The 17,153-nt window shown below is 37.5% G+C and overlaps 1 protein-coding gene across 4 annotated transcripts in view; it reads left to right on the forward strand.

Annotated features, from left to right (window-relative positions):
- The window catches only part of SESTD1 (SEC14 and spectrin domain containing 1), a 67,076-nt gene that overhangs the window by 26,433 nt on the left and 23,490 nt on the right, over window positions 1-17,153 (forward strand). For 3 of the 4 annotated variants that reach the window (XM_063116307.1, XM_063116309.1, XM_063116308.1), the window contains 5 exons: window positions 42-132; window positions 2,146-2,259; window positions 12,594-12,707; window positions 14,775-14,872; window positions 16,591-16,646. In XM_063116307.1, the coding sequence (XP_062972377.1) occupies window positions 42-132; window positions 2,146-2,259; window positions 12,594-12,707; window positions 14,775-14,872; window positions 16,591-16,646 (473 nt within the window). The remainder of the gene's footprint in view (window positions 1-41; window positions 133-2,145; window positions 2,260-12,593; window positions 12,708-14,774; window positions 14,873-16,590; window positions 16,647-17,153) is intronic. The other variant, XM_063116310.1, reaches the window with a different exon arrangement.

A 17,153-nucleotide genomic window follows, 5' to 3' on the forward strand; every position in this document is an offset into this window, starting at 1 on the left:
AATATGGGATACCTGACCTATGTTGTTATACTTTTTTACAGTGAAAAGTGTAAAGCCAGAGGATTTACTGTTATAGTGGATGGTAGAAAATCCCAATGGAATGTTGTCAAGACTGTTGTGTTAATGTTACAGGTAAGATGTGTTTATGAATTTGAAGCAAAGAATTAAGTCATGCTGAGGTTAATCAATAATCTATTTTACTGCTATTGTGGTGTTTACTTTCTGGGAAATGAGCCAAGCTCAATTTCATACGTTGATTAAGCAAAGTAGCTTTCTGAAACATGGTTTCTTCACAAACCAAGATATCAGAGCAGGACAAAATGGGAACTGATTTGTTACAAAAATGCAAACTGAAGCTTCATATCTTCTTTCTTGTGTGAAGGAGTGATGAATATGCAAGCCCCAGACATGTTTGTTATTATATCTTAACTGGGCCAGTTCGCTTGTAGTTAGGAAAAAAATGTTTTTAAAAGGCATATTCCCTGGTCAGTTGATAGTTTACTCTACTTTCTCAGAGATTAGAGCTGTTCACAAGGAAGCGTTCTATAGAAAATGAGAGTTGATAGAGTGTCATGGAGCTGTACGAGCCTATGTCTAGAAATTCCTTCAGTCTTGAGGAATTGGATAGTAAAGCCCTCCTAGGACTGTGCTACGTCAGAATGCTTATAAGGGAAAACAAACACCGCTCCCTGTCTGTAGAGTCAGCCAGTTGCTGTGATCCTCTCTTCTTAATGTGTAGAATGTTCAATGGTCACCACTTTTCAGTATATCCTAAGGCAAGCATAATTAGTTTGTATAGGATTTCTATAAATCTTAAAGAATTTCCTCTAATGGTACAAACTATAAGAATAGGATTTATTTCCTCCTTTGGCTTTTATAAGTTCAGATAAAGTAATTGTCATTTCTTAACTTGGCTTCTAAAATATTTTTTAACTTCTTTCTCTAATAGTGGGAGTTATGTGTTTCATATTTTTTGGGAAAGGGATCCGTAAAATCAACATGGGTGAAAGAGAGGCCTAAATAGCTATCTCTGGGAAAGGGGAAGCAGGAAGTGAAGCTGTACTGGAAATCTAATACCAAACTTGCTTATTCTTTATTATAATTGAACTATCCTCTGCTTTAATGTTGCTATTTCTAAAGAGTCCAGAGTGGGAAGGCATTTTTTCTTTCAGCTTAATGAATTTTTTTAACAGATGTTGGCTTAATGAGGTTTGACATTTTGACTCCAAACCATTTTTTGTCAAGTGGCAAGACATATTGCTTTTCTTCTTTTTAGTTCTATATGAATGCGCTTTTACAGGATGTATACTATGAATAATAAGCATTTTGTTCCTGCCATCTGTCCATTTAATATGTTTTGTGTGGGTGTGTTCACAAAGAGACACAAAATTAAGCAACTTGACAGGTAAAGGAAACAACTGTGAACTATGAGCAATTCTAAACTGTTGTCATTTGTGAAGTGAGGCTGTTCCGTTGATAGACGGGTAGAATATCAAACCTAAATAGTCCAAAGAAAGTTGTCTTCATAGTGTATCCTGTTGAACAAAATAGCCTGCATTTTAGAATTGCTACTGTAAAAAATGAAACATTTAATATTTAAGTAGTTTGAGGGACCTAGGCTTTTTATTATTTCATAAGAGATACTTACTATTTTCGGACATTAAGCAAATGCAGGCTGCAATCTTGTAAACACCTGCCTGGGAATAAGTCTGCTTGAACTCAGTGAGGCTTATTCCTGAGTAGACACGTATAAGACTGGCCTGTTAGTATAACTCTCGGGTCTCTTAAAGTTGTGTTTTGACGGTGGTACCATCTTATTAGCAGTTACTTCCTTTAATGGGTCAAGTAGCCATGGAATCTGTCTTGACCATTAGGTTTGCCCATAAATTCTGAATTTCTCTTAGAAACAAATGGATAAGTATTATCACCACAGTTTTAGTTACTGAAGTATTAGAAGTAACATTGAGATGTACAGCAAGTCCCTGGGGTAGATCTAAATTAAAATACAGTAACTAATGTGTTACAGATGTTTTGTGTTCTATAAAGTGAAATATTGCATCATGAACATTAGCCAATCATAACATAAATAGAAACATGAAGATCTGCAGTCAATTAGATTTATTTGTGTATTTTTCATCTTCTTAGAACGTTGTTCCAGCTGGGGTATCGCTTGTCTGTGTAGTTAAACCAGATGAATTTTGGGACAAGAAAGTTACACATTTTTGCTTTTGGAAAGAGAAGGATAGACTTGGCTTTGAGGTATGTGTATCTTTTTTCACTTGTCAGGCCTGAACACCATAGTTATGCTACAACAGCATGTACCAAGTAAAAATGAATAGTTTCTAAAAAAATATTAATCTGCAAAACTATTATTGAATGATTCATAGGTTGTTACAATACCAATCTTTCATAACATTCATTTGCAGCTATGGAATATTGCTTAGTAAGTTACATTAGTCTGATCCTTAGTTCCTTATTTCTAGACTTGTCGAACATTCTTCTTTTTCAGTTACTAGTGAACAGCATCCACTCGAAAGATAAGCCATCACTGACATGAATTTAACTAATTTCTGTTGTAGTTTATCAATGTTATATGAATAATAATAATTAATTTTAAGATGAATTTTCCATTCATCACATCACAATTCATTACAGCAATGTAAATAATTCCCTGACACTCTCCCCCACCCCCCACCCTTCTCTCTCTCTCTCTCTCTCTCTCTCTCTCTCTCTCTCTCTCTCTCTCTCAAACACACACACACACACACACACATACTACTTTGCTCATTTCACAACTCCTTATGCCAGGAGTCCTTTTTGGTCCTATGGGCTCATTTTGTAATTTGAGAAACTGCTGTGGGCACAACCACAAAATGCCTAATCAGTGAATTGCCTCTTTGGCTTCTACCTATCACATCTATGGACTGTAGGCGCCAAGTGAAAACATGGCTTTTTAACAAAGCCTTTAATGGTTAAATTACTAAGATGGCACATTGTTTTAACTGTTTTAATTGTTTTTACTGCTTTTAAATTATATATTGTTTTAACTTGGTTCATGGTTTAATTTGTTTTTAGCTGTGTATATTTATTGTTTTATACTGTATGCTTTTATCTGTACACTGCCCTGCGATCTTAATGATGTAGGGTGGGATATAAATGTTTTAAATAATTAAAATAAAATAAATAGGCTATGTCTTATTCAGCAAAAAGTTTTGTGTCACTTTTATTGGGCACTGTAACAACTCTTTAATAAGGGATTGTCTTAATTTAGCTAATTGCTGGTGATGCAATACAGCTAATGCTTCTTTTAAACATGTTTTAGCAATGTCAAGTAGTTGCTTCTTTTGAGGAGAGATTATTACACAGATGAATTTTGTACTGGAACATGCTTTTAATATTCACTTATATACATGGTCTTTTAAATTATTTTACCTGCTTCATGGAAATTGACAAATGATCAATGTAAATGGATTCTCTGCTCCATTTTGACAGCTAAAAGACTGATATTACAACATTAGAAGGGTAAACACTAGCCTCCTATATAATGCAATGGATCGAGGACCTTACAAAGCTTTCAGTATTTGAACAGGTGACATATAGATGTGCTCCCCTACAAGGTTCAGCCCATGGGAGGTCAACAGTTTGGCTATTTTTAAATTTGTATTTGATGAAAAAGAGTTTGGATTCTTATAATCATAAACCTGCTAATATTTCAGTGGACCAAAGTAGTTCTGGAGATTTATGATAGGTTTTTTTTCTTAAACTCCTCAATGAAATACATATTTTAAAGTTGTTCTGTACAGGGTTAACCCATGCCACCTGTGCCCTTGTTTTACCCATTATCATTGTAAAAAAACCTGACCTTTTTTAGTTCAGATTTTACCTCTAATGAAAAAAAGTTCCCACATGACTGATCAATGCTCTTGCTATGACTTGGCACTGACATCTTTCCAGACAAATTAGCAGAATGCCTAAAGTAAAAAAATAAAATCTGATGTACTAATGAGCCTGGGATAATATCCAGATTCTAGCAATTTCAAAAATGTGGACATTTTTTATTATTTGACTTGAAGGGCTGATTCAATATCAGCCATTTAATTATAAAAATGTATTTCATTAAACTGGGTATAGAAGCATTTAATTAAGAATGTTGTGGTCGCCATGTGGATAATTTCTGCTGCTGTAGCTGATTTGTAGTTATGAACAGAAAACCATGTGAGTTTAAATTATACAAAATTACTTCACTGAAATTTGGGTGTGTTAATTTAATTAATTGAATTACACTGTAAGCTGAAAATGCTACAGGAAATGCTAGAGAATGAATTAATTCCTTTTCTATTACAAATGTTTTAGATCTTAATATGGGTTTTGTATGGTTTTTACTATATGAGATTTTATTGTAAGCTGCTGTAGGAGGGCTCCTGCCTTGAAAGGCGGTTTAGAAATGCTTTAAATAAATGAATACAATCATATGTTCACATAGAGGATATTTTCAGGTAAAAGTATGCAAACTGCAGAGAAAAGAAAATGCTTTCACTAGACCTTTTCTTGTGTATTCGTAGATAAGCTTGCTGAGGTAATTTTTTTATGGCGTTCTAGTAAAAAACAATCCAATTGTTTTTCTGTTATATTAAATTAAAAGAGCAATCCTATGCTCCTTTGGAGGTCGCTACAGGCCTGTTAGTTGCAGTGAATGTCCACTTCCACCCACAGAGCGGTCTTAAATGAACAGCGCTGGAAAGTTATGGCTACTGTGGCTCCAACATTGCAACTCTGCCTGTAGTTGAGGATACAATGGGGCATGTTGGGGTTGCTCAGGGGAAGCCTTGGAATGGTTAGTTTCAAGGCCTCCCTGAGACACACACACCCCAGTTAAAAAAAAGTATTTTAAAAGTATTTTAAAAGTATGAAAAGAAGAAGAAAGTGGCAGGAAAAGCGCGCCTCTCTTCCACTCTGGCTCACATGCGTCTGGCAAGGCTTAGGATGTGGTGGTTCCTCCAGCATAGACTCTCACCCCCTCCCTGGAGGACTATTTGGATGAGATGGCATAACTGTGACTGGTGGGCAAGTATTGTCAGGGTCAGTGGCTTCTAGTCTAGCTTTATGACTCTCATCCAGATCACAACATGGGGGTTCCCACCAGCTGCCCAGGCTTCCTTATTCATTTTAATAGTGCGCCATTTCCCTGAATTTACAGAGCTATACCTCCTTTACGAGGAAAGGAGAATGCTTGACTAGTGTTATAGGGGAAATTTAATATATTGTCTAGTTCCCAAAACATTGCCAGTCCATCTGTAAATTACTGATTTTCACAAAGCACAATAACAACCACTTTGTAGGGCAATATATATAACACATGTTGCTTTTTTTTCTTTAATGAAGCTTGAGTTACATCCTCAGGAAAACATGTATCCTCTGTTTCTTTCAGTCCAAAGCTACATATAGTGAAGGCCAATAAATTGCATAGCACAGATGGAGTTTAATAATATATAACTAGCTTGCTGTTTTGTTCCCTTTAAATATAGTTTCTCCACTAATGCTCAAGATACTTTAAAAAGGAAAGAAATATTTAGCAGTATCTGTTTGCTAAATGCTGTATATTACATATGAAAGAAAGAGTACAGAATATGATAAATAACAGACATGAAGGCTGAAAAGAGATAATTGATAATAGGTAGTACAAATTAAGTGGAAACACCATTTATTCACATTTGGAAATCCAAAGGAAAGGAAATTATTTCAGAAATTTACAGTGTAATTCTTTGCATGCCTACTCAGAAGAAATTCCTATTGAATTCAATTAGCTACTCTCAGGTAAGTGTGTGTAGGTTTGCAACCTTCAAGCATTAATTTTGACACTATACTATCTGCTATTAAGTTAGAAGATCTTGGCAGGTGTGGGCTCTAGATTATTGCTTCTTGATCCTAAAGACCTGAGATGCACTTTTAACCCTAACATGGAACATAGATCCACTAGTTACTTAAAGCACAATCCCATACATGTCTGCTCAGATGTCCCATTGAGTTCAATGGGGTTCACTCCCAGCTGAGTGGATGTAGCACTGTAACGCCAATATTAATGGGGAAGGATCCTGCATATGCTCAAATTTACTCTTACTGTTCTACATGCTCAGATTGAACCATGCAAAGCATTCAAAAATCTTGTTAGACTCCAAACTCTCCCTGTCCGAAGGGGTTGGTTTTTCAAGAAAGAGACATAGGATGGATCTTTTAGATAAGTTATTGTTTTATCTATTGAGAGATTGTCTTAAAAAAACTGAAGAAAAATTGAGCATTCAGTAACACTGGAGAATTGAATGGAGTTTCTTTTCTTTTCTTGAGGTTTTGGATCAAAATTGCCTCCAGATTCTTTTCATACATACCACAGTTTATTATTATCTTTAGACCTACATCTGACTAGATATAAAGCTGTCAAATTAGCCCTTTGAAAATCAAAATTCTGCAAAGCCAAGAACTCTGACCTACTCCATTCTCATGAATATGGCAGAATGAGTTTTAAAAGATTTAGGTTTGGAGCAGGAGACATGAAAATCTTAAAGTATAGGAAGCAGAAATGCTATAAAAATACAAATTAACTTTAACTTGTGAAATGCTGTATGACTTTATGGGCCAGTTCACACTATCACCAGCACTAGTTCACACCCTAGAACCATACTTTAGCCCATGGCTTCAGAGTGGCTTGTTACCCACAGCAACAAGCTGCCCTGCCTTGGCTTGCACATTATGATAAGCTATGGCAACCACCTGCCACAGTTTGAATATTCACAATGGTAGCCAGCACTTGCTGCATCCCACCATGGCTTATTTAAGCCACAGTGGGCACTGGCGATCATGCACACTGGGTTATTGTTTGATAAGTAGAACTTCATCTTGAATATTTTAGGAAATAACTACCCTCCTGGAAAATGGTGTCATTGAATTTTATATGTTTGTCATGTGTTTTATATGTTTGATTTGCAGTACAAAACTTGCATCAACTTGAAAAGAAAATATCTAACTTTTCATATATATTACTGAAAGGTCATATTCAGCGGTGGCTTTGTGCTAATGGAAAGTGCTTTTGCTCATGTAAAACAAGAGCACCTGATTTTCACAGATACCCCCTAATCACTGCATGTAGCCCTCCAGTCCCCACCCTGCAGCTGCTGCTGAGGATTGAGGGATCCTCTGGAACAGTATGGGATGTACTGCAGAGGACTGCAATAGGGTAGGAGGGATCAGCATAAATCTGGTACCCTGCATTGCATGAGCAGAAGTGTTTTCTGTTAACACAAAGCCAACTATGGGATGCAACCTGTAATTTTTAGGTTGATACAGACACCATATGCAGTTGGCAAATACGGAATATGGATGGCTTAGTATCCAAAAGCTTTATTGTAACACACTCCCTTTTATGGGTCTTGGACAGAAAGTTATCTAACATATTGATAATAATAACTTGGCAGCAAAGGCCAAGAAATATTTTCTTCAGATATTTCAAAAAGCCAAGTGAACCACTTAATGACAAATTCAAAGGAAAAGTAATCAAATTCTAATTCAATAGGGTTCTCTATGGATATAAGGTTCTTTATAGAATTTGAAACGTCAATCTTATGGATGCTCTATACATAGACTTTGAGGAAATGTTACTACTTCCTTTGACTGTGTCTTAACATTGCAGAATTGGGAAGAATGGCTTTCAAAATATCTATGAATTGTACTTCAGGACTAGAAAAAGACATTAAACCTAAAAAAAAATGTCAGGGATGAATTTGGTAAATTGGCTTTACAGACTTAGATCGAGTTCTTGAGCTACTCTAGCAGGAGAGAGCTTCCTTTCTGTATTTGAGGGTAACGTGTGACTCATTGGAGCCTGGGAAAGGAGCCTCGTTTGCAGCTTCTCTCTGCACCAGTTTTAACCCAGTTAGAAGCAGGATTTCAACAATTTCCAATATGCCTGGAGGGAAAAGCAAAAATCCATGCTTATTTGAACAACTATAAACGTTGTATTACTGTTTCTAAAAAGCACTGAATTATTATTATTATTATTATTATTATTATTATTATTATTATTATTATCATTTATATACTGCCCCACAGCTGAAGCTCTCTAGGCAGTTTACAAAAATTAAAAACAGTGAATATTAAAAAGAAATATATAAAATTTTAAACCATAAAAAGCATAAAATACAAACAAAAACAGACAATATCCAATTATGAAGGGATTTCAACATTTTGTTAGATACTATTGCCAAAAGTTGGATTACAAGTTTAGATTAAAATAAAAGTCCAAAATTAAACATTGTTTGGCAATCAATTGAAACATTGTTAAAAACAATACAATTTAGTGTTCTCATATATTTATAACTATGTAATTAATATTGCAGCGGTAACTTTCCTATTTCCAGTAATATGTACAAAGAGTTCGATAAGAAGTGGTATGGAGGGGGAGGGGGTTTGCACTATGTGGAAGCCCTGCCAAAGTTCCCTAATACCTTGTATGTGAAGAACCACAATTGTGGCTGGGTCGTACAACACACTTAATCCATGAAGGGTTAGCATGTTGTCTGTGTGCTGTTCTTTGCACCCACAGCAGCTTGTTTCCCTCAAACACCCCACCCTGAGAACCCATGGTCTGTTGTAGGTGTTATTTCATCTACAGTGTGTTAGGTGTCATCTGACAATCACAAGCTGCTCACCAAGAGCAGCCAAAAACACTGCCGCTGCTCCGCTCCGCTCAGGTGATCTCTGTGCAAACCTGTTTCCTGCCACATTCATCTGTGTCGGACTCCAAATCAGCTCCCGCCGCCCCACAGTTCCCGAACAGTTTCACGTCTGGATAAATCCTCACTTTTCCATGAAAATGCAAAGTCGTGCATTTATCTAGTAGTGCATATGGTGGCTCCATACAGAGGAAATTGTATATTAAATTTCATTCCAATTCTGCAAATGTTCAAGGAGCTACCCCCCCCCGCCCCAATTTGTTGTACACGGACAGAGAAAGGGGACCTGGCAAAGGCTGAAAAAAACTGTCTAGGAAATCATAGCAGCAGTGCAAGGGATGCTGGAATATGGTTTCCACTGCAAAGGAAACTTGGATACCTGCCCAGACAGGTAAAAAGAGCACAGGGGGAGGAGAGGCAAGGTGGTGGGGTGGGTGAATAAACTGTGCCGTCTAGCTTGTTTGTCAGATTGTCTGACAGGAGCATAGCTTGCTCTGTATGTACTTTTTGTCTTTGGTCCACTCAGTTACATGTACAAACAAACCCACAGAAAGTATTACTCAGTGGCTGTGTTGAAGTATCACACTAATCCATAGTTTAGCTTGACAAGAGGAAGCTGTAACACACCTCAGTTCAGATGAAATGAGAAGCTCTGCTAGTGAAAAATGGAAGTGAATGCTTCTGAATGCTTCTGTGGTCATGCTGGAGGAGGAAGGGGAAAAGCTTGGTTTAATGTGACATTGGAACTAGGTCAGTGTGTTGGTTAATACTTTAGCAGTGAAAAGTAGAGGAGAATCATTAACCTGGTTCACACATAATAACCCATCAGTTTAAAAACTGATGGGTTGTACACGAGCGGGAGAGAGTAGATGTGATACCTGCAGCACGCCTGCCTCTTTCGCTTTGATTTAGCAACCTACAATCAGCTCAGCAACCCATGATCAGCTCCTATTGAGCGTGATGTCCAAACTCAAATTGCTGGATTGTTTAGGGGATAAACAATTCACCGGTTAACCTGTAATTGAGTTAACCATTGGTTTGTTTAGCCCCTAATCAACCCTAGTCTGGGTTCAGATGTCACGCTCCACAGGAGCCAATTTTGGATGATTGAACTGATCATGGGTTGCTGAATAAAAGCAGAAGAGGCAAGCCTCCCACTCATCTCTGACAACCTATCGGTTTTTATGCCAATGGGTTGTCATTACGTGAGAACAGCACCTAGTCATGGCAAGACTTGATTTATTATTTTAAAAAACTTAACCCCCCAGTAAATGTTTGCAGACAACTGTGGAAATAGCCAATAGGTCTCTCTTTTTCTCCTATGATTTCTTTATGTTGATCACTGTCGAGCCAAAGTTAAGTGCTTTTAAGTCCCATTAATACAAGTGGAAGAAGTAAGCACCTGCTTAAAGATCTCCTATTGGTTTACACAGTGCTTAAAGTGTTTACATTTGGTTGTTCTATCTCCATAAGGGTTTTTGGCTTATGTGATAATGGTGTAGTCATTAACAAAATTACTAAACCCAGTAATTTCATGAAGTTCACACTTCTTTCAAACATAACTGTGCTACTTAAGCTGAATTTCATTAACATTAGCAAAATTGCAGCTGCCTCATTATGATATGGAGTAAGTGATTAAAGCTGAGCTCAACCCTATCGCCACCATTCAGGTAGGCATAAATAACACCATAAGGGAAACACATAGGAAGCCAAAGGGACATAAGAGACCTAAGGCATAAATTATTGGTGTTATTTCATCCCTCCTACCATCTGTCCAGTTCTGTCTTTATTCTCTAAGGAAGCTTAATCTTTTCACTTTAAATTTATATGGCATACTAATCTGTTGCTAAATAAGCCATTTGTACTTAGGTGTGTGTTTTTATTTTAAGACTTGATTTGAACATTAATGTAGAAATTAGAAACCATGCAATAATAGTACCTTTCATGCTATTGATACTGAAGCAAATTTACATCCTGTAACAGTGAAGCCTACATTTACAAAAGGAGTAGGAAAAAAATGTATTTATTATAAATGGCTCTCCTTTGGAAAAGAAAGAAGCTGGTGTAATTACGGTTGCTGATGTGACTACTGAAAGAAAAGTAGCCCTGTGTTTGAAATATGGATGCAACGAGGATGATGAAACTAAAACAACTTCTAATACCGTAGGCAATGTGCATGAACAATGTGGAAATTATAAAAGACAGCATGATGTCCAAGTGAAATTTATCATGAATATATTAAAGGATATCTACATGACTTTGGAAAAAGCATCCTTTTGCATATGGTATACTGCCTAGGAGTAGAATTAATTGGAGTGAAAAACTGAGACAATTTGAATTTTCAAGTCAATATTTGACATTTAGACAGTTCTTGATACATTTTGGTGATGTGAGTTATCAGTAATCACATTTCACAAAAAGCGTTCCAGCTTATCTTGAAAAAAAACACCTCCTTTGATCTGTGTGAATTAGTACACAGTTGGCCAGGTCACTGTATGGTTTTACCTTATTGTTATAAAGTTCAGCTGTGAAATGATATTCCCAGTGGTTTGTGTCAATCCTATCACCACCAGGGTAATGTGCATGATTAAACATGTAGTGTCACTTGTATGCTGAAGTAGTAGGCGCCAAACAATAGTGATTGTAACCTCTTATGATGGAGGAAGAAGAGCATTACTAAAGCTGGAACTAAAAACATTCCACGGACATTTTGAAACCTTACCTATTTGTTTCTCTGCTAAGCAGCATAGGGAGGAATAATTTTATAGGGGAGAAGTGGAGTGTGTGTGTGTGTGTGCTTAACTCTTCTTCCACCAGCTGCTTTCCCCGTGCAGCTCACTGCCACCCCCACCCCACCCCACCCCATGCTTCTCTAGCAAGGCTTCCAGGGAAATATTTGATATAGCATGTACATGTCTGAAACTGGATGAATGGGGGAGTTGAAGAGGACAAGTGTCATGTAGGAATGTTAAGCGTTGCCCAGTACACACTTGCCACTTTACCCCTGCAAATCAACTCTCGCCCTGGTGCTAGATTGACTGCAGAACCTTTAGTTCTGGCTTAAGGCTGCAGTCTTAAGCACACGTATGACGAACCAAGTCCTGTTGTCCTCCCTAGTTTATTTTTGAGTCAACATGCTTCTTAAACTGCCAGTCAACAGCCATTGACTTCATCAAATGTATACCACTGTCAAGACTGACAGATCACATAGTGTATTGAAAAATAATCTGTCTCTCTTCCTGAAAGCGGAGTCATGACAACATACTGTTTGGTGCCATAGCAGTTGTAAAACTTTAAGATGTATTGTGTAAAGAAGAAATTTAAATGCTGCTTGTCAGGGGCAGTTTTAAGGAACATCATTGTATCAGTTCAAGAAAAAAAATCAAATATAAAGTTACAAATTTAATTTTAAGTCCATTTTGATTATACTTAAAAGAAATGCTGGTTTATAGATGAAAGTTTGGGTGCTGTCCCATCCTGCTCAACTGCATGTGGGACCCACCGCCACTTCCCTTCCATGTGAAACTAGCCTCACTAATTCCGTTGTGCAAGTGGTCCCCACCACTTGCACCACAGCGAATTAGTGCTCCTAGGGGCAAGTCCCAAAATGAGAGGAAACACTCATTTCTGTAAGGGGGACATATCTGCAGATCTCCCTTATGCAAGCTCAGTCAACCCTCCCCTTTCCAGAAGTGAGGATTTCAGTTCAGCACTAATTCACTGTCACACAGTTGGGGCTGCTTCTGCAACAGAATTTGTGGGACTGGACATGTGTGTCTGGTCACTGTCGAATACTGCCCTTTCATACAATGTTCAGTTTTGCAACACAATGCCCTAAGTTGTTAATACCATTTTATTGTATTCATACAGGTAATTCTAGTATCTGCCAACAAACTTACTCGATATATAGAACCATGCCAACTCACAGAAGATTTTGGAGGGAGCCTCACCTATGATCATATGGATTGGCTGAACAAAAGGCTGGTTAGTTTCTTGGCAATTTCTTTTATTACTCTTTCAGTAGGGTTTTTATGAAAGGTGATGGGGAAAGATATTAATAGATGTATTGATGTGGACAGTCCTGACAATGTTTAATGATATTTAAAGGTAAATCACTAGGTTGATTTCAGTGATTAGGAGTCAGGGCACGATTTGGAGGTGTTGTGCTTTTATTATGTGAAAACGGATATGTGAGAACAGTTTTTGGGAAGGGTGAGGTCATCAAATGTGTGCACTGAACCCTTGCCCATATTGGCTTATAAAAGAGGCCAGATCTGGTTTACCTCAATGGATTGAAGGTTAGGAATGCTCCTTAGAGGAAAGCATAATTGTATTTAAGTTTAAGATGGCTCTGGTAACGCCACTATTTTAAAAAACCCTCTCTCGATCCAACGATATTAGATTGTTATAGGCCAGTGTTAAACGTTCCATTATTAGGCAAAGTGCCCAAGTGTGGCATCTCAGCTTCAGTGGTTCTTTGATGAAATGGATTGCCTCTAGGCCCATTTCAATCTCTCTTCAGGCTTGATTTTGGGAAGAAGCTTTGATTTCCCTGGTTGACACTAGGAACTAGGGGAATGCATTTCTGTTGCCTCTACTAAACCTCACAGCAGCTTTTGATACAATTCATCATAGTACCCTTCTAGATTGCATGTCAGTCCTAGGGAATGGTTCCAGTCATTCCTGGGGGGTTGGTACAGAATGTGGTGTTGGGGGGGGACTTCTTCTTGATACTTCGGCATTTGGCCTGTGATGTCCTACAAGGTCCCATCTAGTCCCTGTGTTTTTTAACATCTGTGTGAAACTGCTAGGAAGGCAGAATATAAATTATTCTAATAAATAAATAAAAGGATGCAAATAAAATATGGAAGTAATGTATGTACAGTTGTTTGACAATAGCTGTAAGTAGGCAATCTTGTTAGCAAATTGCCAAGTTATTTGAATAGTTGTATTTGGGTTTGAATCAGAGACAAGGGATGTTAAAGCAAACATTGGTTGATAATAGTAAAATATTAACACTGATTTTTCTGCTGCGTTTTTTACATTTTAAAGAGTTAAATAGGTGATTGAAAAGTAAACCCCAAGATTTTTAATGCTCCCCCTCCTGCTGTTTGTTTGTATATAAATGTTTGCAGCAGATGTTAATCTGCTTCTAAATCTTTTATTAGTATTAAGTCTCTAATAGTTCATTGAGAGATCCCTGATACTGCCATAATGTCTAGCACAGGATCTGTGTTGTATCTCCATTTCACATTGTGTTAGACCATACCAGTGCATGTGTTCCTGGCACTGGCCTCTACATGTGATGGGAAGTGCAGCACGCTGACTGCTGCTGTATGGAGGCTATTTCAAGTGATCTTTGCAAGATGACCATAATCCGAATATTGGGCTTTGTTTCAATAATAAACATTTACAGCAGGTATGAAAGCTAAAACACAATGACAGACTTTGGAAGCCTTACTGAAATTTATTAAATTCACATTTTGGTTTATGAGCATGAGGTTTTTTCCTAGCCATCAAGGTTTATAATCCAATGCACTGTTGAAATGAACAGAAGCAGGTAATGTGAGCATTCTAGTTCTGCTTCCCCAATATTCAGAGGAGTGACTGCTCAACTTTGGTTATCTTTAGCATGTAGTTCACTGGACAGGCAAGGATTCACTAGATACGAATGATTTGTCATTTCTTATATTGTTCATGCTAAAAATAACACATACTGTGATATTTATCCTGGTTGTGCTTTTTATACTGTATTTTGTGTTTGTGTTTTTAACCTGTTGGTTGTTTTATTATGGTTTTAATTTTTGTGAACCGCCCAGAAAGCTTCGGCTATTGGGCGTTATAAAAATGTAATAAATAAATAAATAAATAATATTTGAGTTTGCTGTTCATGTCTGCCTTTATGCCCCACCTTTGATAAGTGGTTTGACTTTAGAGATGATTCTACAATGCCATAGCTGGAGCACTTAGAGTATGCTGTTAACCTCAATCTACAGGCACTAGATTGTAAAAATCCATTTCAGTGATGCTAACTATACATATTCTATCCAGGCATTTGAAAAGTTTACAAAAGAATCCACATCCCTACTGGATGAACTTGCCTTAATCAACAGTGGAAGTGATAAAGGGAACCAACAAGAGAAAGAGAGGTAACCCTTTTTCTTTTTTTCGTTACTAATTTATCAATTACAAAATTCTGTTGCCTAGAGACATTATCTTTCAGAAGGTCACAGCTGTTTTCAGGAACACTCCTGCAGAAAAATCCTAGGTTTGAATCTTTGTGGTAGTTCTGGCTAGGATGTTGAACTGTTTTTATACACACACACACACACACAAGGGCTCTGTCATAGAAACCCCAAGCCAGTATCCTAAGTCTCATGAGTTCATGTGCAGCGCCAATTTTAGAATGTTGTAAGGTGTTCTTTATCTCTGGCTTAAAAAAAAGCCATAAACATGTGTGGTTTGTAGATGTCTGTCTTAGGACATAGCCATATGAATGTTGAGACAGAAAAAAGTCCTGTAACTACCCACATGCCCCAGCCATGTAAGATATGTTTGTGCTTGCTTGTGTCTGTACTGCTAGAAAAGTGGTTCAGTGCTAGCTTCTATGCATTTGTATCTCATTGTGAACCGCCCAGAGAGCTTCGGCTATTGGGCGGTATAAAATGTAATAAATAAATAAATAAATTGGCCTGATTTGCATGAGCCACCGTGGCTTATTTTCCCCACAGCACATGCCAGTCACTTACTGGACAGATTAGCACAATTACCCTTCTCAGAGGGGCTTGTCATGTTGTGTGAACCTGGCCAGGGAGGTTTGTTGCTATGCTTAACAGCCCGTACAACAGCCCATGGTTGGAGCACTGTATGACAGCCCATGGCTTTTGGGCGGCTTCTAACCAAAACAACAAGCCACTCTGGTCGGGATTGCATACCATTACAAGCCATGCTGCTGAGGATAATTATGCTAATCTGCCCGGCCCACGCAGGGTATTTAGCAAGCCACTGTGGTTTATTAACCACCATGCAATTATGTGAACCAGGTCATTGCCTAGTCATTCTGGTGTTGTTCAATTTGAAATATCTGTATCTGCAGTTAATACTTTATTATGGGGACATTGAGCTCCCCCTTGGAATGTATAGCTGCCATATCCTGTTTCCATTATGTTCCTAAGGCTCTAAGTCTCTTTACAAGTCACTCTTCAGGTCTCTGGCAGGTTGTAAGGTTGCATGTTCTAGGTGGAAGTGTCATCTACTTCTTCACTTTCATGGAAACTACTGGGATCATATTTGTGCAGAGTATATTCAAGCAGAAGGAAAACTCCAGCCCTTACATTTTGAACTAGATGGTGTGGATATGAGTACATACTTCTTTGTCAATGTTGGAGCATCATGCCTCCCAAAATTACACAGTTCTTTTCAGTCCAGTTAAACCAGAATATCTTTCTATGTACCAACTGCTGTAAATAATGTATACAGTTGTGACTTTACTGCCCATATGTTGAATGTATATTAATTACATTTGTCAAGGTTAGTAATATTTGCTCATTTATGTCATTTGAAAAATAACCAAAAAAAAAAAATCAACTAAAAATGCCAAAAGTCTCAACACTTACCACAGAATAATAGAGTTGGACAGGGCCTATAAGGCCATCGAGTCCAACCCCTTACGAAATTTTGAAAATTTTCTTGTGACACTGTCAAAATTGATAGCCATTTTAACACAAAATAGAGGAAATATTTCCCCTAATACATTTGGAATTCATCTAGATACGGTTGTGTTTAAGTCTATAAGGAGCAGTTTTATATAAGTATTATAACTCCCATGTTCTCTGCAAGTAATAGTAATTTATCTTTCTATTTCAAGGTCTATAGACTTAAATTTTCTTCCATCTGTTGATCCTGAAACTGTCCTGCAGACAGGTATAGTAAGCTGAAATGGGTCCCCTGTGGCGTCAGTATTTTTGTTCCTTTGATTGATTTTATACATTGGTATGAACATGGTCAGTATGTAAGGTTAATGATTTATTCCTGGGGCTGTCATTTAACTATGTCCTCACAGTCAATCTGTTATAACAAAATAATGGATCTATGACTATTCTTCTCATCTTGAATACCATTTTTTCCATTCACCACTGCTCTGCCTTTTTCCATTTCTGGGAACAGCAACTATAGAGCAATAAAGTACCAGTCTCCCTTTTTGCTGAAATTGCTAATCAGCCACTGAGAATGCCAAGAAGGCAATTAAGAATGTAAACTCTCTTATAAATAATCAAGGATAATGGGAAGTATAGACTTGGAGATATACTTACATCTTAAGTGAGATGACTTATGCCAAGAGAAGGATGGGGGAGGGGCACTCTGTTCTCTGGGCCTGTTAGAGGATTTTGATACCATCCACCATGGTATCCTTCCAGATAGGCTGCTGTA

This window comes from Elgaria multicarinata, chromosome 2 (assembly GCF_023053635.1).
Source record: "Elgaria multicarinata webbii isolate HBS135686 ecotype San Diego chromosome 2, rElgMul1.1.pri, whole genome shotgun sequence".
Lineage (NCBI taxonomy): Eukaryota > Metazoa > Chordata > Lepidosauria > Squamata > Anguidae > Elgaria > Elgaria multicarinata.